This window comes from Heliangelus exortis, chromosome 18 (assembly GCF_036169615.1).
Source record: "Heliangelus exortis chromosome 18, bHelExo1.hap1, whole genome shotgun sequence".
Classification (NCBI taxonomy): Eukaryota; Metazoa; Chordata; class Aves; order Apodiformes; family Trochilidae; genus Heliangelus; species Heliangelus exortis.
This window is the reverse complement of record NC_092439.1, coordinates 12,455,331-12,482,301: the sequence shown is the minus strand read 5'-3', so window position 1 is coordinate 12,482,301 and position 26,971 is coordinate 12,455,331. Positions and strand designations below refer to the sequence as shown.

General features: G+C 40.6%; 1 protein-coding gene and 2 long non-coding RNA genes across 3 annotated transcripts in view; 2 read left to right on the top strand and 1 right to left on the bottom strand.

Annotated features, from left to right (window-relative positions):
* TRPM5 (transient receptor potential cation channel subfamily M member 5) overlaps positions 1-26,971 on the bottom strand; it is a 53,128-nt gene that overhangs the window by 12,487 nt on the left and 13,670 nt on the right. The window contains exons 4-16 of the mRNA XM_071762215.1: positions 25,721-25,887; positions 21,064-21,244; positions 18,900-18,964; positions 15,581-15,772; positions 13,692-13,794; positions 12,669-12,787; positions 11,864-12,211; positions 8,559-8,690; positions 7,458-7,581; positions 5,392-5,537; positions 4,748-4,860; positions 3,191-3,286; positions 806-1,064 (exon numbers count right to left, since the gene is read on the bottom strand). Coding sequence (XP_071618316.1) covers positions 806-1,064; positions 3,191-3,286; positions 4,748-4,860; positions 5,392-5,537; positions 7,458-7,581; positions 8,559-8,690; positions 11,864-12,211; positions 12,669-12,787; positions 13,692-13,794; positions 15,581-15,772; positions 18,900-18,964; positions 21,064-21,244; positions 25,721-25,887 — 2,045 coding nt within the window. The remainder of the gene's footprint in view (positions 1-805; positions 1,065-3,190; positions 3,287-4,747; positions 4,861-5,391; positions 5,538-7,457; positions 7,582-8,558; positions 8,691-11,863; positions 12,212-12,668; positions 12,788-13,691; positions 13,795-15,580; positions 15,773-18,899; positions 18,965-21,063; positions 21,245-25,720; positions 25,888-26,971) is intronic.
* On the top strand, positions 1-26,971 carry LOC139804721 (uncharacterized). Its single transcript, XR_011729507.1, has 3 exons — positions 1-661; positions 25,736-25,871; positions 26,479-26,971. It is a non-coding gene; the product is annotated as an uncharacterized lncRNA (long non-coding RNA).
* Positions 11,811-18,231, top strand: LOC139804723 (uncharacterized). The gene is made up of 3 exons (XR_011729510.1): positions 11,811-12,014; positions 17,780-17,901; positions 18,057-18,231. It is a non-coding gene; the product is annotated as an uncharacterized lncRNA (long non-coding RNA).

Below are 26,971 nucleotides of genomic sequence, written 5' to 3'. Positions count from 1 at the left end.
TGTCCTCTGGATACGACCTTGCTGCATAATTTCAGCTTTCCAGTGCCCAGCTGGGATCCCCCTCACTGTCCTTATTGCTTAAGTAATGAACACATATTTGTTCTTCCAGAGTAAATGTTTATAACAGCTTTTTCATGTCTGAAGAGGGCAGCTTTATGCATCCAGAGCTGGCAGCACACTGGCACCATTGTTCACACTTTATTTCAGTTGTGGAGCTGATGACATTTAAAAATTGGGAACTGGGAGGATAGTGGAGAAACCTGGGGGGCGTGGGGTTGGATTTTTAAAGAAAAACAAACCAAATAAACCTGTTGGTATTTTGAACTGAGTAGTTTTAGGAAAAACACAAACAATCTGAATTAATCCACGTTTTTTTGGTTTTTTTTTTTTAATGATCCCCAGCGTGGAAGAATTTAAAATTCTGTAGATGTAGATTTGTCTGCTGTGTTTCCAGGTGTAGAATATAATTGGAGGACCTAGCTCTGGAGAGTGAAATCAGGGAGATAATTTGCAAGGTTAAGGACACCTGAAGCTTAGCAGCTGACTTGGCTACAGCTGGAGCAGGATGGAAAAATAGAGGTGGAGCTCCAGGTTTCTGCAGGGGAGGAAGAGCTCACATTAGGAGAGAGAGAGAGAGAGAGAGAGAAGTCTTTTGGATAAGGTAAGTTTGGTATTGTTCTTTGTAAAAATCAAAAAACTGTGCCTGGCACTTGAAACCTTCTAGCTTGGAGAGTTCTACAGATTGTAAATTTATTCAAAATTCAAGTTTTATGGTGGTTTTACTGAGATGTCATTGGTTACTGACCTGTCGGATTTCTTCCAAGACCAGGGTGAAAACACAGAAGTAAAGTGTAATTTCTCTAGTGGAGGGACCCTCAGGTGGAGGTGGTTTAAAGTCCAGTAAAAGGACATAAGTAAATAGAAAGAGAAAAGCAAAGTACATGATAACATTCCCTGTGAATACAGTTACAGGGGCACTCCAGAATTTTCTCCACCGAGTAAATATGAAGGTCACCCATGCTGTGTTTTCAGAAGGGTTCTGCTTTTCCAATTTACCATTTCTTCTGCAAAACAAAAAGAATATAAGCTTGGTACTGGTTTCCTAAAATTAGTCCATGGGAATAGGATCAGTGTTTTTCTATATAAAGCCACTTGTAAGATAGTAACAGGCAGATGCTGGGAATGGCAAGGGAGGAGGCTGTAAAAGAGCAATCCCAATACTACAGTATTCCAACAGCACAAATATTTTGAGTCAGGAAGGTTTTGAAATGAAAAATTAATATTTGACTTGAACATTCTTGTTATTTGAGTTTTGCTGTGTTAATTATGATTTGTAACTTCACTGGGTTCCTGTAGTACAAATACCCCAAGGAGAGGGGGGACTGGGCTGATTGCTCTCCCTCATCCTAAATCCCAGGAAAGAGACACAAGTGGCCGGTGTAGTTTGAGGCTCAGTTCTTAATTATTTGGGCTTTGGAAATTTCTTGCAGTGTTTGTGTGCAGTAGTAGTTGTTGTTTTTGTAAAGAATTCTTCTTTCTGACCCAGTCTCAAAGTGCTGCCTCATTCCAAGCACGTGTTTCTTGATTGTTCTTCCTGAAGTTTGGGAGAACTACTGAAGGAATATTTCAGTCTTCTACACAACTCTAAGCACTGGCATCTTGCCATTTACAATGAAATTAAAGTAAATTGCAGAAAAAGTCATCTAGAAGCCTGTTAGCAAAACTTTGACCTTAGGAATTATTTATTAAGGTAGTCTCTGATTATGGTGGAATTATGCAAGTATTTTGTTAACTGAAGGGAAATCTGACCCGGGCATCTACAGCTGGTTTTGCTGTGTTTTGGAACATGAAGTGCTATCTTTTGGCACTGGAAATTATCCTGCACAGAAAATGCAAGTTCCCTGTATTTGATGGCAATCTGATCATTGCATGAGGTTTTGCTTCCACAGAAATTGCTCTCCTGTGTGAGCCAGGGATGTTATTTGATCTTTCATTTTGTGATTCTGAGGGAGAGGTGTGATCTCTACTGAAGGGTGTGTGCAATTTCACCTCACAAAAAAGCAGCAATGACTCCTCAGTGGTTTTTAATTTCCTCTGATCTTGCTAATTATTAAAAAAGGTTTGTTAGATGGCAAAGTTTCTGCTCACACCCAGTCTTTTCTAGATGCCTGATTCTGTGCTACCTCAATTTATTACCTTCTAAGATACATCCCCATGGTAACAGGCTAATATCATAAAGAGATAATTGCAGCTTTACTGTTAGATGCTGAAATAGATCTGGGAAAGGAGAGAGCCTTTTTGTTAAAACAAATTGCTAAGATAATAGCAATGAGAATGCCCAAACCACCTTTAAGTCAGGATACGAAAGTGCTTTCTGACATTGCTTGCAAATAGCTCCCAAGGGGCAGATGCTTTTACACCTATTTTGAAGGTTAGGGAGGGAAAAGAGAAAAAAAAATTATTTTCTCCAATATACCAGAGGTAAAACCAGAACCTAATGACTCTGCCTTGGTCCAGCACTTCATACATTGCAGATGCTTCCTTGCTCTGGTTGTTCCCTTGTTTCTGAAGGTCTCTTTTAATTATTGCAAAGCACATACTCAATACAAGTGGCTACTGAGCACTGATTTTCTATTAAGAGGACTTTGTGCTAATCAAAAGTTTTCCTATCCTGACTGAAGGCCTTGCAGGTTTTGGTGAGGAGGCTTTGGCAGAGGCTTAGGGTGGGATCCAGAAGTTTTGCATCACAAATCTGTGAATGCCCTCAAGGAGCTGACAAAATCTTTGTGCTTATTTTCCTGCTTGTGTAATTCTCCTTCTAATTCCTAAGTTTGTTGTTGCACTTGGGTTCCTCAGGGCTTTTAAAATAGAGAGAGCATTAGTATGGTGGAAAGCTGACTTAAGATGAAATTCCCAGGTACTGATGAAATCCTTTCTGTTCAGTTGAGAAAGCCATGGGGGGCTTGGTTCCTAAATCAAATGTATCACCTATCATGAGCTGAAAGGGGATCTTAGGAAATGCTTTCTGATTTCCCAGGTATTCAGCAGGGTTCTGTAGAAATTTCTTCCTCAGAACAAGTAAAGTTGTGTCTTATTGTGGTTTTTTGTCCTTAAATTATCTGGTCACTAATCCTCAAGAAGTGTTCTTTGTGATCACAGAAGTTATATTAACTAATGGCTTTAAACTCACCTATCTTCTTCCTTGGAGAAAAGCAGAGGCTTCTCTGTCTCTAAACTGTCCAGTTCTTTGAATGGTTCTGGCTCATTCTTTGATTGTTGGTCCTCACTGTAAGGAAATAAACTCAGCAGCTGAAATATGATGGGTAGCAAGTTTTCACTCCTAAATTTGCTTTCCTACTACTTTGTACTTACTTTGGACTTGCTCTGCTGAGAAGCTATCACAGAATGCATCATCCTTACAGGTACAAATTCTGTTTATTTGTAAGGTGAAAGCTGAAGTCACCCACAAGAGTCAGAGAAAAGATAATTGTCATGCCTCACAAAAATGGAGCAGTATCCTCAGTGTCCTTAAATTATTTAGGATTGGAGCAGAAATGTACCCCTCACTCTTAGAAGGCAAGACCCCAATGCTCTGTTCCTGGCTACTCTTGAAAGAAAATGCCTGAAGCAACAGGGAACATGGTGTCAGCTCCTGTATTTCCATTAAATATCCTCATTGAAACAATTTTGGGTTGGTTTAATTTGATTATGACTCATAATTTAAGCCTTTCCCCCCAAACTATGCCAAATTTTCACATTGAATTACTTGAACTTGTAAGACAAAAGTCATCTTCAGTGATACTGGCAGAAGGAAAGTCCCACATCAGCAGTGGCCAACAAGTTTTCCTCTTGCTTTTTAAGCAAATTAGAAACATTTATTTCCTAACAGAAAGTTAGAAACATATGTTTTTCCATATAAACAGTTAGAAACATGTATTTCATAATAGAATGTAGTTCCATAATGCCAACTCTGATTATTTGTATGTGATACAATAGTAGGAGGTCTTAGTAAAGTTTAATTCCTGGATTTTTTTTTTACTCTCTGAGCATCTTACTGCCTTTTGTTTCTTTTCTGCTCTGTGGTGGTTTTTTTGTTTATTTTTTTGTTGTTTTGTTTTTTTTAAGAAAGCCAAGATTCTAATCTTGCCCAACAAAAACTGAACCCCAAAGCTCTGCCTGCAGGAGGCTGAGAAAGAGATCTCATAAGACAGTGAACTGAAAAATGTGAATTGATTTCATGTCAGTCCTGTGTTTTTAAGCTGGACTTAGGGCTATCAGGGGGCTGATAATACTGCTTTGTAATAGTCATTTGCCTTGATAAGATACAAGCCTGGTGGCTGATAATAGTGCTTTGTGGTGGCTGTTTTACTAAATAAGATAAATTTGAACCATGCATCTCCAGATCTAGAAATAGATGGTGCTATACTGGAGATGTTCTATACATTACTGTGTAGGACCTGGAGCTGCCAGAATTCCAGCAGACTTTTTTTTGTGGACTATGCAAAATAGAAATGATGTGGAAAAGAGTGGTATTGATCTTCTAAATATTTGGATAATCACTAGCACAGGACACACAGATCACTCAGTCCCATAAAAAGCTGATTTCTGGGGCAGTCCTTCTGTTGGGGATGCTACAGTTTTTATCACTTAGGTGAGAAATTTTGAGTCTGGGTCATTTTTTTTTATTTTTCGTGGTTGATTTTTCATCCCTTACTTATCTCTTGCACCCAAATAGTTCTATGTGTACCTGAATGCTATTAAATTTGTGTAGATTAGGAAAGGGCACCAGAATGCAGAGATTAGCTTCAGGATCTGTGTGCTCGTAGCCATGTCTCCCCACCATATTTTTGTCAGGAATGCCTGAAAGTCAAAAAAAAAAACAAGATAGGGCTTTAACATCACAAAAAACACACATGCAGGGGAAGTGCACCCATGGTCTGTGGCTTCTAAGGTGGGGAATGCTCTGGAGAACTAAAGAGCAGGCATGGATTCAGAGCCAAGAGGTTCTCTGTGCATCCCTTTGCAGATGTTGGGTATGCAGAGCTCTGGAGGACACTGGGAAGAAGAGGAATTTAAGTGCAATTAAGCAAAAAAAAAAAAAAAAAAATTAAAAAAGTGCATGTCAGGCACTGGGAGCCAGAAGCACCATCACTCTTAATTTTGCTTTTTTTTATGTCCAGAGAGCTCAGGCTGTGAGAGCAAAGTTGAATGGTGATTTGATTTAACTTTTATCAGTGAGCTCTTCCTTGAATCTGAACAAGGAGTTACCTCACTTCTTGGAGCAGCTTCCTTGTGCCTCAGGCAGATGTTCAGCTTTCCTCTGCTGTGTCCAGCATCCTGTTTAAAAGCTTTGAGGATGGAGATGGGAAGGGAAGGATCTGTGGGACTTACCTGGACCCCATCGTGGGCAAAGAATGACTTTGCATCTGCTTCTGTAGCCAGCTGAAGGCAGGTGGTTTTGCTCCAGTACTGATTTTTCCTCACCAACAGAGCAAATGCCCTCTCCTCACTGTTGTGGTAGCACTCGTTGAACAATCCTGCCAAGTGAAGGACACACAGACAAACAGATTTTGTTATTTAAAAGAAAAAAAAAAAAGAAGAAAATGAATGTTAAGCAAGAGGGGGATGTTTGTCCATGGTGGCAGCAAAGCCTGAGCACTGCCAGGTGCTCCTGAGACTTCTGCAAAGCTGACAAGAGCCTGAGAAAAGTAAGAGATGAGAGGGAAAGAGGAACAATGCTGGACACAAGAACAACTCACTACAGTTTTGTTTGCAGGGAGTTATGGAGTAAATCTCTTAGCACCTCCCTCTCATCTCTATCTGCATGCTCCCTTCTCAGCCCAGAGCCTCTGACAGGTTTGGGCTTTGGTTTTTTCATCTTGTTTTGTTTTGGTGTTTTTTGTTTTTGGTTTGGTTTGTTTTTTGTTTTGTTTTTTTTTTTTGATGTGAGGAGAAATTTTTGTTTCTCAGTTCTTCTACAGACAGCAGAAGGAGCATCTTGGAACCATGTCAGCATTTGTCCCTCATCTGTAGCCACCCCATGTGGAGCTTTAGGCAACAGCAAGAAAAACTGTGTCTCGTGGGTGCTCCTCTTAAACACTGAAGGATGAGTTGTCACCCTGCCCCCATGTTTTGGAACACAATAAACAAAAGATCAGCTCAGCTGTAGCTTGGAGCCAACAAGTCCTTGGTTTTAAGACAGAGCCTTTTGACATGAAGTCATTCAGACTTGGTAAAGTGTTGCAGTGTAGTTCTTTTTCCAGAGGGACTGGATAAACATTCTAAAGAACCCAACACAAGAAGTCAGATCTTGTCCAAAGATAAAAACCTTGATTTATTCTGTTGATCCTCTTCTTACCTCAATAGTGTTCTTGGGCCAGCCTGCATCATCTTGTTACCCTTGGAGGGCTGGGGAAAGGATGAAGGTGACTTAAACTGATTCACAGACTTCTTTTGCAGGTGATGTCCTATTTTTCATTCTTATAGAATGTTCACTCTAATTAATAGTGAATGTTCTCTGGGCCAGAAGGTAAAATTGAGGATCTGATCTAATACTTGGTGAAGTCAAGGAGCAGCCTTCTGGTGGATTATGCCATGGAATCCCATGGCTAAATTACTCGAGTGCTGTGATTAGATGAGAACCTGACTTTTTAGCTAATAAATGTAATAATAAATAATGTAAATTATAATGGCCCTGTGAGAAGAGAAGGAAATGCTACGTGTGTACCAATAAGGTAGCAATGCTTGCATGAGCTTTCAGTAGTTCTAAAGGGAGAAAAAGCACCTCTGCCTGTCCAGCTGTGGGATGTCCTCTGCTCCCAGCAGTGCTACCTGCAAACAGGGTCAGTCTGAAGGTAGATCAGGAAATAAACACCTGTGGAGACATCTGGAAGGAGGGAAGGGCTGGAGATGCCAGCATTGCAGATGTCTGGATGCTTGCTGCTGCAGGGAGGAGCATCCTGGCTGCTGCCAGCCCAGCCTGAGCCTCGCTGCAGTTTGGCAGTGCAGTCAGCCCTCCTCTGGATGAGGTAATCTCAAATTATTTTTAGCAGCCAAGGCAAACCTTTAAACTTGTTGCTCTAGTGGCCCTTAGAGAGCCAGCTGGATACTGCAGGAAAACCAGGCTGCTGTCAACCTGAAGTGGGTTTGGTTTCTGTCTTGTCCATCCCTGTAGCACACCTCGTGCTGAGATCAGGCACTTGAAATGTTAACATGCAGCAGGGGAGGAATTCTGACCATGAATCCCAGGAACCATTCTTGGAACACTGGTTTTTCTGCTTTTTGAGTCCTTTTTCTGTGGCCTTTGGATGTTTGGGACTGCCTGTGCTGCAAGGCTCTCAAGTTATTCACCAAAGTTAACATTTTGCAACGGGAATGATTTTTTTTCACTTACTTCCCTTCCAGTGGCAATCACTTCTTAATTTTTTGGATGCTGTTAAAAAGGGACCTTTACTTACCAACTGCAAGCTGCTCATACTTGGCCTCTTTCATTATTTGTGCTACTTTGGTCTCTGTTTCCAGACGGGACATGGCTTTAAGGATCTTGCAGGCTGCCAGAGCTGAGGCTACACCTTCCTGCCCCTGCAGAATTAAAAATGGGGGGACAGATGTTACCGTGCCCTGAACTGGGGAGAATTATACCAAGGAACACATCTAACAAAAAAAAGAAATCATGCATGTCTCTCCTTTGAAGAATCACCCCTTAAATGCAGACTTGAAACACTGAGTGAGGTTTGGTGACAGCTGAGAACTGAAAACCCCTTATTGGGAGTTCTTGTGCTGGGCTTGACTTGGGGCAGCAGTCAGAGAGTGAAAGGAGAATGATGTATTTATGGAAACAATACAAACCAGTCTCCCAGTGCCAAGGTGGCTGTGGGGAGACCCTGCAGAAGGACGTGTGAGAAAGGAGCACAGCTGGCAGAGGGACAAGAGTGGCCCAGAGAAATGTGCCTTCTGGTAATAAGGGTCCCCAGGCAGATGTGCAGATGTGTCTGCATGCACACACACACAGCTGGGGAGCTGGGCTCCTCCCGTGCCAGATGCAGCTGTTTGGAAGCTGAGGGATGGAGCCCCATGGCTGTGTCTGCCTGGGGGAGCTCCAGCTTGCTCTGCAGATGCAGCAGGCAGGGCTGTGCTTGTGCAGGGTGCTGAAAGAGGAGCCAAGGACCCCAGCTGCAAGCTCAGCTTTTGGGAGCGCGATGCTGCCCTTCCCTGAAATAAAGATGCTCCGTGGCCTTCCCGCCCTTCCATTGCTGGAAGCCAAACAATTGACCTATTCCCAGGGAACAAATCCTGAGTGGTGACTCAGCAGGAGCAGCAGGGAAGGGGGTTTAGCTCTGCAGCTGGTGTTCACACTGGGTTTCAGGCTGTGCTGCCTTACACCTGCTGCTGCTCTGCCCTCCCTCTGCCAAGCCCACTGGCATGAGCCCCCTAAATGCCACATCTTGAGTGTTAGAAACAAACCTCCCTTCCTTTTGAGCTGCAAGGCTGAGCAAACCACCCTGAATCCTTGAAATATACCCAGATTTCACCTGGAGCAGCTACAGCTCAAAGCTTACCATAGCCCAGAAATAGTTTGCCATCTTGTGCCGGTTTTGAAGTACTGCCCAGACAAACAAATCCCTCCAAGGATTTTTGGTTTTCTGGTTCATATCCAAAGGCCCGGGTAATCGTTTTGCATTCATTTTATCCTGCAACACAGTGGGTAGAAATTACAACCTGCTTCCCAGCCTTACTCTGTACCAATGAGATCATCTAAGCTGATCTTGGCCTTGCGAGAAGCTTCGTGTTCTTTTGATTCTCTTTTTCCCTTTTCTGTAGAGCTGAGGGGTATTTCAGGTCAGGCTGTACTGACCCCCTTGTGTCTCCAGTGTAACTCAAGATGTGTGAGAGCCTTCTGAATGAAACCCTGACCAGTGCTGAAGCTCTCATTGACTTTATCAAAGCTCAGTGCTTCACCTCTGCTGGGTAGCATCATCCAGACAAACCTGTGAGTAACTCCTCTGAGCTCACCTTCAGCTGAATTCTGCACACCTGCCCCAGAGGACATGGTTTCAGAGGAAAGGGAACAAAAGGCATTTTATTTCAACAGAAATACATCTTGCCAAGGGTCCTGGACAGGATAAGACAGAAGAGAGGATGTGAATGCTCTCTTTTTCATTTTTTCTTTGAGAAACCTCTCCCTCATGCAGGGGCTGTTTCAAGTAGAATACTGCTTATTCTCTTAGCATTTGATTAAAAAGTCTCTAGAGGAAGCATGGCAGCTTAGTTCAAGTTCTTAATTTTAAATATATTTTTCAACTGCCTCCATATGTATTGTGTTAATTAGAAGCAGTCAGAGTGGGCTTTTTTTAATTATGAAATTTTTTTTTTATATATTTTTAGTCAAACTGTAGGATTCTTTTCCAATTTAACAAAGTTTTTTTGGGGGTGTTGGTGGTTTGTTGTTTTTTTTCCTCTCCCTTTGTCTTCTCCAAAGTTTTCAGTTCAATTCACCTGATGAAATAGCTCACCACAAAGGTATCTCTAAAGTCTCATCAGTCTTTGTAGCCACTTTATCCTAACCTGAACTGAGACACAGAATTCAGCAGCAGCAACACTGGGATCCCAGTACAGTTAATTCTCTTTCTTTTATCAATGATAATGGGACTGAGCCACTGGTGGCAGCCATGGGAAGAAAAGGAACAAAGCTGATGGGTGGTGTGATCTGATATCTGATTTGGGCTTTCTTTACAGCACTTGGCTTTAGCTCTCTTGCTGCCACAAAGATAAGTGAGGCTTCAAGAGCAAATTTTTATTTCTGTAAAATTTGTGAGTCTGGAGTCTTCTTAGTGACCTCAGAGGTGTTGTCTCAAATTGCCTGTCCTGGTGAACAAGGAAATCTTTACTAGCTTCACACTTAGGTTTCATACTACTGATTAATTCAGCTCGACTTATAAAAAGCAGCAGTGAGTTAAGTGCTTGAGTGACATTTTTTTTCAAATTTATTTTGGAGTTTAAATAGTTTCAAGATGAAAATAGAACTTGGCAAACGTAAAAAGGCTTAATTGTATAGATGTTCAGTTGTTTATTTTCTCTAAAACTCTAAAGAAATTTTTCTATACCTCTCTGCTTTGAAATCATGCATCCAAACCTTTTTCCAGTGCAAGAAAAAAAAAAGTTTTCTCTTGCAAGAACTTTAGTACATAAGAGTTTTAAGTACACTATTAAAATGCAAAAAATACATATTTATTTCACAACTATGGACAGTGCACTACAGCCATTCTGTAGTGGTACCTATCACATGTTGTGCTTGTTGTGTTTCCAAAGTGCTTGACAAGACCACTTCCCACCATCATCCTTACTTCTTGCTGTGTTATGTCCCTCAATAACTAGATTATAACAAGCCAAAGGCAAATATCATGCACTGCACATTACTGGATTTCCAACTGTCCTGCTTTGGGCCAGGATAAAGGTGATTTTCTGTCTTGTACTTTTGCTTTCAGCTAAGTCTCTTGTAAGTAGTTGCACTTGCTGAAATTAAGAGCAAGTTTCTCAGACAGTGTCTGCTTCTAGGACTGATAACACTTGATGCTAGAGACTGGTGTGCAGAGCCAAGGACACTGCTCAGCTCTGAGGAAAACATAAAGAGGTCCCACCTGCAGCCCTCCTTTGGGGAGGAACGGACAAGATAGATGCCAGAATTGACCAAACAGAGTATTCCATCCCATACACCTCATCCTCAGTATAAATTTGAGGGATCACAAGGGCCAAGCCAGATTTCCTGCTTCCAGCTTCCAGCTGCCTGCCCTTCCTGCCTTTCCTGCTTCTTTTCCTTCACCCCAGCATCCTAGAAGGATCCCATCCGTTTGCCTGCCTGTGCTCCTGATCCATCCCAGCCCATATCTGTGTGTTCCTGCCTCCAGTTCCCAACTGCTGCTGACTCCAGGAGTCCAGCCTGGACTTTCCCAGGGCTGCCCTGCAGCCTCGGTGGTGACCTGAGAGCTATTGGGGGAAAGGGAGGAGGAATGTGGTATCCATTTTCTTGTATATTTGTATATATTTAGTAATTTTTCCTATTTATCATTACTGTTTCATTAAAGTTGTGTAGTTTAGTTACCAACCCATAAGTCTCTCTCCTTTATTCTCTCTCCTTTCTTATAAGGGAGGAGAGAGAGATTAATAGTGAGCGTCTGTTACTCGGTTTAATTGCCGGGCCAGTGTTAAACCCTGACACCAATCTACCCCTACACAGTGCAAATCTAGGAATAGTTTTATGAAGCTGTCTATTTTCAGACCTGGGACTGAAAATGGTTGTCACCTGATTGCCTTTCTTCTAAAAAATACTGCCAGGTGCTTCTGCTTGAAGCTCTATGTTAGGAATGCAGACTGCTATTTCTGTGTCAAATTACTCCTTAGTAAACCTAAACCTATCCCTTCATATTCTCTGTATATCTCCCACTGAATCTTCTCACACATCAATAAAAATAAGATCAAAATGTTCATGTGCCAGGTGCTAGAATGAGGAATGGTCTGGGGGAGCTGCACTAGAAGAGAGTGAGATACAGCGAGATCCTGGAGCAGAGCCTATGTCTTAGCACTAGCTAAAGTTAAACCTTTCACAAAACTTCCATGTGTAGAAGGGGCAAAAAAGAAAATCTATCTTGAAAAATTTTTTTTTCATTCCCTTTTATATTTTGAAATAAAAAAGATAAAATTATTTTACCTGTTATAATCATACAGAGCTGAAAAAAAGGGATGAGAAACTCAAGTGACTCTCTCATCTTTCCTTCCCTGTCCCACCCCCCAAATGCAAGCCCTAGCTGAGGCTTTTCAGATTCTAAATTGGAAGGGAGCAGGACTATGATGGGAAGTTGGAACTCACAGATTTCTTCTTGCCTCCATGTATGAAGTCTTGATAGAAACCCTTGCATGCATCCTGGAGAAAATCCTTGAGAACTCGAGAGACCTCACTCAGTGTGAAGAGTGGGCAGATCTCCTGCTCTTTATTCTGCTGAGCAGTGAGCCCTGCCAAGGTCAGCTTGCTTTCTTCATGTTTCTTCAGTAGAAGTTCATAGAGGAGGCATTTCTGAGAAATGGAGCAGTAGAGTCTCTGCAGACGACTGTAAGTCAGGAATTCAGCTATGTTAGCCCCATTGTCAATAAATAATTTGACAAATTCTGGTTTGTCATTGACCAGAGCATCCATCATCACTTCCTCCAGGTCACAGGACTAGATTGGTGAAAAGAAAAATAAAGATATTAAGAGGTAATGATGGATGGATGAGGAATGAAGTAAGATTTAATGTGAGGATGTGCACTTTTTGTCCTCCACACAGGGGTGCAATGAGAAAGAGGGAGGTAGAACTCAACTTCTCTGTGACAAAATGGCAATGGGAGCCTTCATGTCAAAACATCAATGCAAACAGCATGCTGTGGGAGTGGTGGTGATGTTTGGCACCCACCACACTGGGTATTTATACACCAGTTGGAAACACTGCAATTCTTCCATCTTCTAACAATAATATCTGCTTGCTGCTTTTGCTTGTAAGCTCAGGTTTGTTTGCTTTAAAGGTCTGTACAGAAAGGGGAGGGGAGAAGATTCTTGCCCTCAAGGAGCTCAAGAAAGAGGCTGTGATCACTGAATTATTCCTGTTACTGTTGCTCTCTAAGGCAATAAAACCTGGTACCTTCCACTCCACGTCACCATTGAATATTTCACTTTTAGCTATGTCCACTCTGTTCCAAGCCACTGCCAGCTTCAGTTCATCCAGGTATTCCTGAGCCTCCTGGCTCTGACTTTTACAGGCTGGCAAAAAGAAGAAGTGCAAAGAAACTCAGTAGTTTATACACTTGTTATATTTAATTTAACATACCAGTAAGAACTAGATTAGCAATATGAGCTCTCTTCCTCAGCTGTCACAGATTTGTGGGTTGCTTAATCAGGAATCCTTCACAGCATTTTTTTATTAAAGAAATACTAATATTAAAAAAAAATATATATTTTTTGTTAGCTGAATTCTCTATTGAAATATTAAGTTTAATTGTCTGTAGGATGTTAGAGATCCTGGACTGCAGAAAGGAGGGAGCAGGACTGGCTATTGTTTTTTGTCTTAGTTTTAGTTTCTATTAGGGATATCACATCTTCTTTCCCTCCATGCTAAAATTAGCCTAAAACAAACACTTAATACAAACTAAAATGGGTGGCAGAGGAAGTAATATCCTCTTCCAGAAAATATAGTGAAAATTTCTCATAGGAGAAATGGATTGTTTCTGGAACTAAGGCAGTACTGGAAATTGGGTTTTGTTGTTTTTTTGTTTGGTTTTGTTTGCTTTGCTGGGGTTTGGGTTTTTTTTTCTTTGTTTTGGGGGTTTTTTGAGTTCTTCCAAGTGGCTTTTAACTGCAATAACTTCAGCAGAATATTTCAGTTCTCTTGCAACCTGTAGTGCTAAGGGAAGCAAGTAGACAAAGAAAGGAGTGATTAAAATTACAGTAGCATGAGGTTAAAAAACAAAGACTGGTTTAAAATCAAGGTGAGAAGAGCTGTAGTCACTGCCACAGTTAATTTTTCAAGCAAGCTGAAGAGGTCTGCATCAGAAATGAAATGTGATCCAACAAGCAACTGGCCTTGCTGTGGACAAGGATGAATTATGTTCCTGGCACAGAAGTTGACTAAACCCAGTATTATACTCTGCTTGTTTCTTGTTCTTACCTTTTACTAAAGCTTTTAAAATGACTGTGTCAAATTCTTCTGAACCATCTTGCTCAAAGTTGTGCAGAGTCAGGAGATTTTGGTGTGAAATAATGTTGTGAATCTATTGGGAGTTGAAACAAAAATCATTTTAAGTGTTGTCCTGCTGCTTTTTATTGATGCCTAAGAGCCCAGTGGAAATTACCCAGAAAGTATTACCCCAAAACTTATATTCTAATTGTAAAGCTGAGCTTTGGCAAGAAACCCAACAATATTAGTTTCCCATATTTAAACAAGTCCTAAGTTTCTGTTCCAGGAACAAAACTTTGGTATCCTGAGAGGCAGAGTGCTTTAATTAAAAGATTCTTCCTTAACTCACATCCTTATTTGCATCCCAGTCGTTCGAGTCCCCCTCGTTCTGTTTTACCTTTTCCTGCTTTGACATTTAAGATTTGCTCTCACAATTTTATTTCAAAGCGTGGGTTCTAAATCTTCTTTGAGTAAAAGTCATCAAATATTGATACACACAGCACTCTTTCCTTCTGCCTTCTCTGTTTATTGAGTTTTCTTTCTGGCAGTGCAGCTGCACCGAGCCTTTGTGAGCATCTGGCAACATTGCTCCTCCATGCCCATCCATCCCTTTGTCTTAGTGAGCTGGTAAAATTCTCCCTAATGGCATTAATGTGTGGAACTTTAGCAGCTAGGGATTATGGCAAGGACTGCAAAGAAGAAGTAGATGGTTAGGTCAAGGGGGCTTCATTTATCTCATAAAATAAATAAAAAAAAAAAAAGAGCCATAAAGAGCTCTTCAGTCTTCACATAAAGACAATGTCAAAGTGTTTGTCCTTAAACACAGAATTTTATGGCTTATTGAGCAAGTGTGCCTCAGTACAGAGAATAAGGAAAATCTGTGACTCTGCTTTGTCTTTCAAGAACACACAGAGCTGAAGATAGGATCGTTTCTAACCCCCCTTCATTCTTTTGGATTTATTCATGCTCCTCCACAATCTGGTCTCCATTTAACAGCTGTGGACCATGGATTAGGTCACTTTTGTCCCAGCTGCACCAACTCCACAGCTGTGGGGCATAAATACTGCCTCATGTCCTCCAGAAGGACTGGGGGGTTCCTGGGTGGTGGCTGTTATTTGAGGAAATAATAATAAAAAAAAAAAGAATTGAGAGAGGACAGAGCCCTGAGTGTTCTGCTGAATCTCTGGGAGACAGAAGTTTGTCTGATCAGCTGAGCACTTGATTCCCAGCTTTGAGAGATATTCTGTGGCAGAATATCTAGTGTTGGAGCACTGGAGTAGCCAGAACTGTGAGAGAATATTCTGGTGTTGGAGCACTGGAGTAGCCAGAACTGTGACAGAATATTCTGGTGTTGGAGCACTGGAGTAGCCAGAACTGTGACAGAATATTCTGGTGTTGGAGCACTGGAGTAGCCAGAACTGTGAGAGAATATTCTGGTGTTGGAGCACTGGAGTAGCCAGGACTGTGACAGAATATTCTGGTGTTGGAGCACTGGAGTAGCCAGAACTGTGACAGAATATTCTGGTGTTGGAGCACTGGAGTAGCCAGAACTGTGAGAGAATATTCTGGTGTTGGAGCACTGGAGTAGCCAGGACTGTGACAGAATATTCTGGTGTTGGAGCACTGGAGTAGCCAGAACTGTGACAGAATATTCTGGTGTTGGAGCACTGGAGTAGCCAGGACTGTGACAGAATATTCTGGTGTTGGAGCACTGGAGTAGCCAGAACTGTGACAGAATATTCTGGTGTTGGAGCACTGGAGTAGCCAGAACTTCTGGGCAGCTCCTTAACCAACCTGTACTGACTGGATTGCTGGAGCTAAAAATCCTCAGCGAGAGCTTGGGAATGCAAGGCATGGAATTATCAAACATTTGAGCTCACGGTTGCTGTCCACTGGAGAATGTCCTTCCACGAGAAGCTTTCTGCAGGGAATTTCTCCTTAAATTGCTGTTGAACAGCTTCTGGCATGAGAAGCTGTGGGTCATTGATGAATGCAGCTAAGATGTCAGCTGTGCCTCCAGATCCTGCCAGGATAAGCCAGGGAGCAGAATTCTCCAAACCGATGCAAATTCTCTGTAGTTTAAAATGTGTATTTTTAGAATTCGTAGCTGGAAAGAAATTGTTATTCAAAAGAAGGATTTCTTGCAACTGGGAATAAGTGTGTGCCTAACCCATAGTCACTATGGAGCCAGTGGAGACCCCTCTAAGCTATTAGGATTTTTCTGATTCTGTAGCTGGTCATTCATAGAATCATAGAATCATAGAATCCTAGGGGTTGGAAGGGACCTCGAAAGATCATCTAGTCCAACCCCCCTTGCCAGAGCAGGGCCCCCTAGAGTACATCCCCTAGGAACGTGTCCAGGTGGGTTTTGAATGTCTCCAGTGAAGGAGACTCCACAACCCCCCTGGGCAGCCTGTTCCAGGGCTCTGTCACCCTTACAGTAAAAAAATTTTTTCTGATATTCAACTTGAACCTCCTATGCTCCAATTTACACCCATTACCCCTTGTCCTATCACTGGTCACCACTGAGAAAAGCCTAACTCCATCTCCCTGACACTCACCCCTTACATATTTGAAAACATTGATGAGGTCACCCCTCAGTCTCCTTTTCTCCAAACTAAAGAGACCCAGCTCCCTCAGCCTTTCCTCATAAGGGAGATGTTCCACTCCCTTCATCATCTCAGTAGCTCTGCGCTGGACTCTTTCAAGCACTTCCCTGTCCTTCTTGAACTGAGGGGCCCAGAACTGGACACAATACTCCAGGTGTGGCCTCACCAATGCAGAATAGAGGGGGAGGAGAACCTCTCTTGACCTACTAACCACCCCCTTTCTAATGCACCCCAGGATGCCATTGGCCTTCTTGGCCACAAGGGCACATTGCTGGCTCATGGGCATCTTCTTGTCTACCAGGACCCCCAGGTCTCTTTCACCTCCACTGCTCTCCAGCAGGTCAGCCCCCAACCTATACTGGGACATCGTGTTGTTCTTCCCCAAATGCAAAACTCTACACTTCCCCTTGTTGAATTTCATCATGTTTCTCCCTGCCCAACTCTCCAGCCTGTCTAAGTCTCTCTGAATGGCAGCACAGCCTTCTGGTGTGTCAGCCACTCCTCCCAGCTTAGTGTCATCAGCAAACTTGCTGAGGGTACATTCTAGACCCTCATCCAAGTCGTTGATGAAGATATTGAACAACACCGGTCCCAGTACCGACCCCTGAGGGACTCCACTAGTCACGCCCCTCCAACCAGAATTCATGTGCAAGCCCCTTCCCATGCCACATCCATGACCAGCTAAGCAATCTGATTTGGACAAAAAAAATGCATAAAATTTCTTTGTCCCTGACTTCCAGCCCCCCCTTCCCCCTGACTTTGTCTTTTAGCAAAGTCAAGCGCAAGAGGAGCACGATATAGAAGTTCTCAGCAGGTTCTTCTGACTGCTAAACCTGGTGATACATTCTGGAAATCAGGAATTTGCCAATGGGAACACACCTTTGGACCACAAGAAAAAAAAACCCAAACCCAACACTGAGCATAGCAACAAGGGTTAAAGGCTGATAATTCTTTTACTTGTGCTTTTGCTTTTAATTCTGCTTTACTTGTGCAGGTTGCTGAGAAAGGAAAGCAGAGGCCGTGGCATCATAATGGCTATTGCCAATTATTCTGGCATTATACAAGAAGAAAAGGAAACTCTAAGATTTATTGATTAAATTAAAATATTAGCTATTGATTTGCTTGTGTGTAGGGGGGAGTTGGTTTAGTTTGAGGTGTTGTTTGTTTTTTTTTAAAACAACTGTTGTACTCCCTGGTGTGTATTACCCAGTCTGTATTTAAGAATATTCTAAAAAAAAAAAAGAATTAGTTATTCATTCCCAAACATGTAAATTTAGGGCATCTTCAGTCAGTCACCTTTGGTCTCCAAATCATTTTACCTAAAACTTTGAAAAGAGGATTTATAGGTTGGGATATATGTAGTTTTTCAGCACCCAAGGTACAGAAAACACTGCCATACTTTGCTTTTAGAAGGAAAATTCAAGAGGTGACAGAAACCAGTGAGATTTCTAATGCCAGTGTGTGTTTTAGTCCAGGTAACAAGATCACTACAAAAAAGACATTTATGTGTTTGAGTGTGTCCAAAAGGGGTCAAGGAAGGTGGTGAAGGGTCTAGAGGAGCAGCACTGGGAGGAGGTACTGGGGGAACTGGGGTGTTTCAGTGTCACGTGGAGGTGTCACAGTTAAAGATGTGGTTTAGTGGTTGACTTGGCAGTGCTGGGTTTATGATTGGCCTTGATGATTTTAAGGGTCTTTTCCAAGCTAAATGATTCTATGATTCTGAGATGCAAGGACTGGAAACTGCAAGTGGAAGATGCCACCAGAAATGAGCCTGAAAGAGGTTGCCAGGTTGTGTGGCAAAATCTCATCACCTGGAAACTTGAAATGATGGTTGAATGTCTCCCTAGAGGGACTGTAGAGTGTTCTGTTTCATCTGAGAGTATCTTTTAAAAAATGCCATGTGGGTGTAGAAGCCACTACAAAAGTAGCAAAATAAAATCCCAGTTAAAGTAAAATAAAAATCACAGTCTCTTCTGCTTGCCAGATTATTTAAGTTAGAGAACTAATCAGGATTTAAAAAAAAAAAATAAAAATTGACCCTTCACTGAAGAAGATCCAGGGCTGTTAGCAGACAACTCTCCAGTCTTCTATCCTACAAAGCATTTCTCCTCAGAGGAATTAGGACACTAATTTTACATGCAATATCTGGCAAACCTGGACTTGTACTTGCTTTGAGCCCTGTGTCAGAGACTGCTGTCTTAGTGGTGCTGGACAGCACTGAAAGATGAATTTTTTTATTTTTTATTTTTTTTTTGGATGTGATCTCCTGTAATAGCCCAGCATGTCTATTTGGCCAGATTTGGAATGGCTTCAGTGGGTTTGTTTTGGATTCCTTCTTCCCACTCTATCAGCTGGCAATGGAAGCTTTAATGATCAGTTGGCACCTATTCAAAAGGAAATATTTCTCCCAAAGAAATACTGGCAAATTTAATATTAACAGAATTCAGTCCTTAATGATGCAGAGAGATGATTTTTTTTTTTTTTAACTTACATAAAGTGCCAGTAGATGTGTTTGTCATCCAGCCAAATTTCCCATTAACTACTTAGCACCACTTAATTTATTTTTTTGAAGTTGTGAACAGCCTCTTACCTCGAGTGTGCCTGGTCCTCCATTTACCAGTAAGCAAAGCACAGGGATTTCAATGCTACCAGTTCCTGTGAAATAGATGTTTTCACTTTTAAAAGGTTAACAGCTTTCACAAAAATCACTGTCTCTGCCTAACCCTTGAGAATACTTCTGTTGGATATGGATATTTGGATATGGATATCATCATATGGATCTATCAATATCCAATAATATGGATATTGGCACTGCTGTATGTCAGAGCACTGCTGACTTTATTTATTTACTGCAAAGTGATCAGAGAGTGAAGTAATTCTAACAATTTTTCTTGTGCCCTAAAGGTTTTCACAGAGGCAGCTACACTTCTTTATATTAAGATACAGTGAGGTGGGAAAAGCTGTCAGGCTTTCCAAAGTGTTATCCATGTGCAGGGAAGGTGTAATGGGATCAGGAGAAAAGCCTGATGATAAAAGGAGGATTTAGGAATATGAAGAGGCTGCCTGTGCATAGCAGCAGTGATTAACTGAGTCAGAGATGACTTGATAGGAATGATAGAATCTTTGTTACTCTGCTTAAACAGCTTAAAATTTCATTCAGCATAGTCTAATGGCATGGTTATTAAGATAAATGCTTAAAAAATATTTAACTTGGGTCACAGCAGCAGGGGGAAAATGTTTTAGGCATCCCTGCCCTTGTTTCTAGGTGGTTTAGAGTGTAAATGCTGAATTCAGGACAATTTATTGTCACCTCTGGATTACAAAGAGCTCCATCAACACAGCAGCACCATGAAATAAATTCCTCCTTCAGTTGCAAGATAAAACTCACTTGGTTCAAACAATTTTTTTGGGTGTTTCCCTTTTTAGGTCTCCCAAAGCAATGTACATATTGTCACTTAGTGCTTGTTGGATGTGTTGTGGGATGATAACAGAGATAAGGTGGAACTGAAATGTAGCCAGGACATGACTGGCAAGTAGCTTTTTTTTGTCTTAATGACTTCCACAGACTTCCCTCAGCTCAGTAAGGTGATGTTCTAGTTTTGAGTGACCTCTGGGACAGGTATGTCTATGATTTACATGTTCTACATTTACCATAGATAAAATTTGGGCAGTGGATTCTGATTTCAATGCTGGGAAAGGGCCGAGTTCTTAAATGCAAAGAATTCAGCATATTAAAAATGTCCCCTGAATAGCTTCTACTTTTGTTTTGCTTTTAAACAGGGAAATTCTGCATGACCTTATTAAAGTCCCATAGCTTTGCTCAGCTTGAATATAAATGACCTTAAGTGGAGGACATGAGTTTTTTTAGAATATATTGCTGAATTCAGTACATTCCAGTGAAATATTTGTCAAATGACTCATCATTTTTTGACAGGAAATTGTTTCACTGATATTTGTTCAGTCAGATTTGGTTTGCAAGCAGAAAGAGGCTCCTTTCTAACTCTCAGCACTGCATCCTCTGCCTACCATTACTGTCCAGCTGGGCTCTTTCTTATCTCAGTTACCAGATAAACATTCTTCAGACACATTCATATTTTCAGGTCTATTTGTGCAACAATCCTATGGGCTGTGGAATTGAATATTCCATTGATGGATACAAGTGGGAATAGATGAGCTGTCCCTTCTGTTTCAGCTGTGCTAGCACTGTACTGCAGAAACAAAACATAGAAGTAATTTAATAACACTACAACTGAATTCTTCCACAAATAGCAGGAGGAGGCTTGCCCAATAATAAGCAAAGGGTTAGATGGCCATTAGATGCTATGCTGTTTACCCAGGATAAGATTTTTATCCTGAAATAGATATGGCTTAAAATATTTCTTTGGAATAAGTCTCTTCTTCAGGGTGGGAGCAATTCAAGACCCTGTTATTCATGAGGGGATTAAAGTGATACTACAATGAGCACCCATTTCTTGGTTAAAGCTGGATTTGTTTCCCATTTGTTCTCTTTGAAGGCAGTTTGAGCCCTGCTTCAAAGATCAGCTTGGAGCCATAAAAGTCAGGATTTTTGCTTCCAAGAGCAGCTTCCTCACCTTAGTTCTGCCTCTTACACAATGACAAATGTGTTTACTTGATCTTGTCTGGGGAGATGCCCAGTTTGAGAGCTGGGTTTGCCTGTGATGGGGCCAGGGGCTCCAAGTGTCTCTGTAACAGCAGAATCATTCAAGTCAGCAGTACCCAGATATCCTCCTTACCCCCATATCCAGTCCTCTGTTCTGAAATGTACTTTTCCAAGGTGAGACGTAGCCTCGTGGTCCCGTCTGGCTCAGCTGGTGCCAAGTCATCCACCAAAATAAAATGGGAATGGTTGTGGTCCAGGGAACGCAGTGGGCCTTGGATGTTATCATCTGATTGGTAATGTACAAGAGTTTCATTCTGGAGAGAGGAGGAGAGATGTCAGTGTGCTCTGCAAAACACAGCCTGTGCTTTAAATCTGGCATTTTTTTCATTTCCACCTTTGAGACACTCAAACAGACTCTTTGAAAAGAGGAGAATGTGGTTCTGAAAGCTGCCAGATTTGACAGGACTGAAATCCCTAAAGTTCCCTCTCAGGCTCTACAACATCTGGTGGCATCAGTCACCTCCTCTGGAATGCAGGAATTCATTCAGAGTTTTTGGAAGTGGTTTCCTGGACAAATGGAAAGGGGCCATGACACCCAATAATTGTGGATGGAGCTGTAGTGTCTTGGAGGCCTTCATTCCCAGCTGGTATGAACAGGGGCAACTGTTTTCATTTCATTGACAGGGTTATATGAGGTGTTATTCAGCTCAGAAATTGTATTTTAGAAAAATGAGTGGCAAGCAGACCTTAGAAAGTGCAATCCTTATTTCCAGGGTTGTTGGTCTCCTGTTTAACAGTGGGTCAGTAATTTCCTTCTGCTTGTTTATTACACACCTGGAAAAATTTTTCTTGTAATTTGTGACATCTCTGGCCAATTTCAACCCAGCTGAACTTTTACTTCTCTTACTGCATCTCTGCACACCCTGGCAATGCCCCTGTAGTTTTCAAGAGGTGTTAATATGCTTTTCCAGCTCTGCTCTCTTTAGGTTTTGAGCAGACTCAGGAGCTCCCAGTTCAGTCAAATTGTTCTCTTTGGTCTCTTGTTCAAATTGGTCTCTTGTTCCACCTCCATCCCTTACTTTGAAGAGGGATTTTGGTGTTCTCAGATCATTTTTGAAAACCTCCCATCATTCACTGGCTCCTTTCTCCTCCATGGAAACTTCCCACAGAATTCCTTCCAATTGAACTCTGAGTGAGTTGAAATTTTCTTTTTTAAAATCTAAAAGCTCTGTCTTAGCACTAATTTTCAGTGTGCTCAGCAGGATCCCAAACTCCAGAGAATTGGGATTGCTGAATTTTACTAATGAGGATATTGCAGAGCAAGTTTTCTTGGTTTGTGAGTAACAAGTCCAGCAGTATCTTATCCATTGTATTTTATTCTGGCTGAGGGTATCTTGAAATTATTTATTAATGGATATTTGCATAAAATCACTGTTACAGTCTTGTTCCCAGGACTGTATGATCTTCCATACACCTACTTCTCAAGTTCCCCTTCCTTAACAAATCTTTCCCACTGTTGCACATCCACATCCTTCCTACCTGCAAGCCAGATTTTAAATGCCTTGTTATTTTTCTTTTCCATCTTCATAATCACTGTCCTGGTTATGATTTTATCTGGCAAGTAAGCAATTGTTTCAAATCTGCATTTCCTCCTCTCATGCCTCTTTTCCAGCTCCTGGAGCCTTTCAGTTGATGAACAAAACTCTGAATATCAGCTTGGCTCTTGTGCCTGTACCATGAATTTTGTGGACACAGACAGGTGTAAAGCCTTTCTAGACATAGCAGTGTCATTAAAATATGACAGAGATTTATGCTGTTTTTTAAGAGCTGGATTTTAGGTGGAACCTTCCTTACTCTCAGTTTTTGGCAGTGTCTGTTAGGAGGAGCAGGTGCCCAGCTGAATCCAGGGGGAATTCAAACTCAGGGGTTCTCCAGGTTCTTCTCCAGAGCCAAAGGTAAGGCTGATGTTGGAGAGGCAGAGAACATATCAAGTTGCTTGTAGCAACACTTCAAATGCATAAAAATAATAAATAACCCAGAGGATGAGGTGCTTCATGCTGCAGGTGGAAGAGTGGAACTCACTGCATAACATCCCCATAAGTGGTTTTCTGAAAGGAAGCTTCATCCAGTCAGACTGGAGGAATCCCCTTCAAAATAAGGTGAAAAAGGGTAGGATTAGGCAAGTTCCTGTGGCTTTTTTCCCTGTTAACAGCTCTGGGAAAAAACAGGAGTATCAGAGGTTGTTCCAGAGGACAAAGCAGTACATGTGCACGTCCTTTACAAGCAGCAAATGCTCCAAGTTTTTCCTGCCTCCTTCTCTGTCTCGCATTTGTTGGGGAAAGCTTACACAACTAATTTGCCTCCAATTTTTTTTTTTTTTTTTGACAGAGGGTGTGCCTATATTCTGCTGCCATTTAGCATTAAGCCTCCTTGCCAAAGATCTGGCCTTTGATTAGGACCCAGCAGCATAACAAACAGTTGAAAGGAGCCCTTGGGGATTTTCCTGTTTATTATCTGAAAACGTGGAAGTGATCTTTCAATGACCATTAACACAGAGGAGATGGGAAGGATCCACTGATTTTTAGGGCTTGTTTTTCTCTTTCCTGATGTGGGTTGTTAGCTCTTTTCATACAGCAAGCTGCTTGTGGCAGTGCCAAGTATAAAGAGAACTGGGTTTAGATCAACATCCCCTGTCTGGAGTTCCTTTGTCTTAAAAGTTACTGCCTGAAATCCAGAATGTCTTTGGGTGGAAGCAGTGCCAGCAGTCCTCAGGTTGGGAATGCTCCACAAAAAATATCCCTTGAGAAAAAAATCAGGCTGCAGTGAAGGACAAAGAGGTCCAATGCAATAAAAAGATCAGTTGTTGTTTTGTAGCTACTACTTGAGAAAAATTCAGATATATTTTGATGACTTAGGCTGCACCTGCCAAAGCAACTTTCCTGAGCAAGCTTCCCAAATGCAGTGAACAGAATTCCTTTCTCTGAGATCCTTTTGGACAAGCTCAGCCACAAAAAGAGGTGGAAGTCTGTCAGGCAAAGAGTTCTACCTGGTAGAGCACATAGGGAGCAGTCTGTGGCAAAAAGGATGGAAAAAGGGGAAGAAAAATGACAATATTTTGCTGGTATGGTTTGACAGTCTCCCAGCTCCTTGCTAGAACTCTGAGAAGAATTGGTGTGTGCTCAAAGGGCTGTGTTTGTCATTTGTTTGAGTTTCTGCAGGGAAGTAAAATAGCACAGAAGAATTGTCATTCACTGCCAGTACACACCTCTTTTTTTCCTCTTTTTTTCCTCTTTTTTTCCTCTTTTTTTCCTCTTTTTTTCCTCTTTTTTTCCTCTTTTTTTCCTCTTTTTTTCCTCTTTTTTTCCTCTTTTTTTCCTCTTTTTTTCCTCTTTTTTTCCTCTTTTTTTCCTCTTTTTTTCCTCTTTTTTTCCTCTTTTTTTCCTCTTTTTTTTTCCCTCTTTTTTTTCCCTCTTTTTTTTCCCTCTTTTTTTTCCCTCTTTTTTTTCCCTCTTTTTTTTTCCCTCTTTTTTTTGCCTCTTTTTTTTCCCTCTTTTTTTTCCTCTTTTTTTTTCCTCTTTTTTTTCCTCTTTTTTTTCCTCTTTTTTTTTCCTCTTTTTTTTTCCTCTTTTTTTTTCCTCTTTTTTTTTCCTCTTTTTTTTTCCTCTTTTTTTTTCCTCTTTTTTTTTCCTCTTTTTTTTTCCTCTTTTTTTTTCCTCTTTTTTTTTTTCCTCTTTTTTTTCCCTCTTTTTTTTTCCCTCTTTTTTTTTTCCTCTTTTTTTCCTCTTTTTTTTTCCTCTTTTTTTTTCCTCTTTTTTTTTCCTCTTTTTTTTTTCCTCTTTTTTTTTCCTCTTTTTTTTTTCCTCTTTTTTTTTTCCTCTTTTTTTTTTCCTCTTTTTTTTTTCCTCTTTTTTTTTTCCTCTTTTTTTTTTCCTCTTTTTTTTTTCCTCTTTTTTTTTTCCTCTTTTTTTTTTCCTCTTTTTTTTTTCCTCTTTTTTTTTCCTCTTTTTTTTCCTCTTTTTCCCCTCCTTTTTTTTTTTTTACAATGGCCTTCTCAGGACAGGCAGTCTACCCAGTGACACCAGCATCATGCCATAATTACTTTTTTTTTTTTTTCCTCCAAGTCAATAGCGCATCAACTTGTTTTCAAAGTTTGCTGCGAATGTTTTCACTGGATGAGGTTTTTTATTTGTTTGGTGGGATTTGTTTGTTTTGTTTTCCCACAAACTTTGATTGCTTTAACTTGAATTGTGCAATCCTTTGAGCTCCCAGTAACAAGGCAAAACCCTGCCCAGCTCTTATTGCCCTGAGGCACTGAGAAATTTTTACATTTTAAACACCTATTCAGTGACTACTTAAGAAAAGTTGATCTTAAAATATTTACAGCTTCCAATCCTTAATGGAAACCATCCCTTTTTTTTTTTTTTTTTTTTTTTACCGCATTTGTGAAGCACCTTAAACTGTTTCAGCGGGAAGTGGACAATGGAAAATAAAATTAAACGTATCTAATGATTTTTTTTTTTTTTTTTCCTTGACGTCCTTCCTCAATCTGTCGCAGACTTAATGTTTAATGGTGTCACCTGCTGGGTGTTGGCGGAATTGCTGCCAAATATTCTGAGGGTGATGGGGACCAGACCCATCAGGCTCCCAATTCTTCCTGCTCTCTATTTCTGTTTCCCCCAAGCCCCCGCTTTTGTTTTTAAGTTAACTCAAAGTTGTCCTGCCTGCTACTTCCAAGCTTTGTAAAGGTGCAGCTTTCTTCTGAACAATCCTGGTTTACAAGTGAAAAATACCTTTGTGTTTTCCAGAATTTCTCTGTGCTGGATTTTCCTGAGGGAAGTTATTCCTATGGCAATCACCCTTACACTGGAGGATGTACTGGCCAGTGCATGGTCCCGAACTGCTTGCACTAAATGTCTTGTTATTCCCACACGTAAAGCACTGGTAAAAATCCAGGCACCTGAAATTATTTAAAAAAAAAAAATAGTTACATACTTTCTTTTATAATTGAATGTGCTTATGTGTCAAATAACATCATTCGCAGTAATGGATTTAATATTTTTTTTTTTAGCTGGATAAACTGTAGACAGTTTGTAACTTTTAGTATTATTATATTCATTATTATATTTAGTATTATTATATTTAGTATTAGTAGTATTATAGTATTATATTTAGTATTATATAATATTTAGTATTATATTTAGCATTATTATATATTTAGTATTATTATTATATATATTATATTATATTATTATTTAGTATTATTATATTTAGTATTAGTATATTTAGTATTATTATATTTAGTATTATATTATATTTAGTATATATATTAGTATTATATTATATTTAGTATATATTATAGTATTATTATTATACTTATATATATAAGTATATTATACTTTTATTATATACTTTTATTATTATTTAATCCTAAAGTATTTAGGATTAAAAGTATTTAAGGCTTCAATGAGGAGAATTTACAAGCACAAGCAAATGTGATCCACATATCATGTGATGAATATGAATATTTTCCTTTCTCCTCCAGTGTCAGTATTCCCACCAGGAATGCTGTGTCCAGGCTGGAATCACTGTCCAACTATGAGCAGAAACAAGATTATCCCAAGTAGGTCTGATTGCCCCAGAAGTAAAAGCAAAGGGAGAGGGTGGAGGAATGGCTTGAGCTGAGGATTACACATGCAGAAGGTCTTGGCATTAACCTGCTCAGCCTGATGTTCTCTTTCTCCTGTTGTTATGTGTTGGAGTTCTTCAGGAGAGTAGGATTCCCAGCAGGGTGGTTATGGAAAATAATCTGAAGAACCCTAGGAAAGCAGCTAACCAGACTTTTTCAAGTATGTAACATAAAGCAGAGATCGTGATGCTCTTCAGTCTTAAGTCTGGAAGGGAGTTGGATTTTAAAAATATCTGTATGGTACAAAAGTACCAAAAAGTTTTCATTACAAGGAGCAAAACTGCTGAATCTTGTCTGAAGCAGTGAAGCTAAACCAAGAGCTTGCTGTGAAATGCTTACAGATGTTTTCACTTCT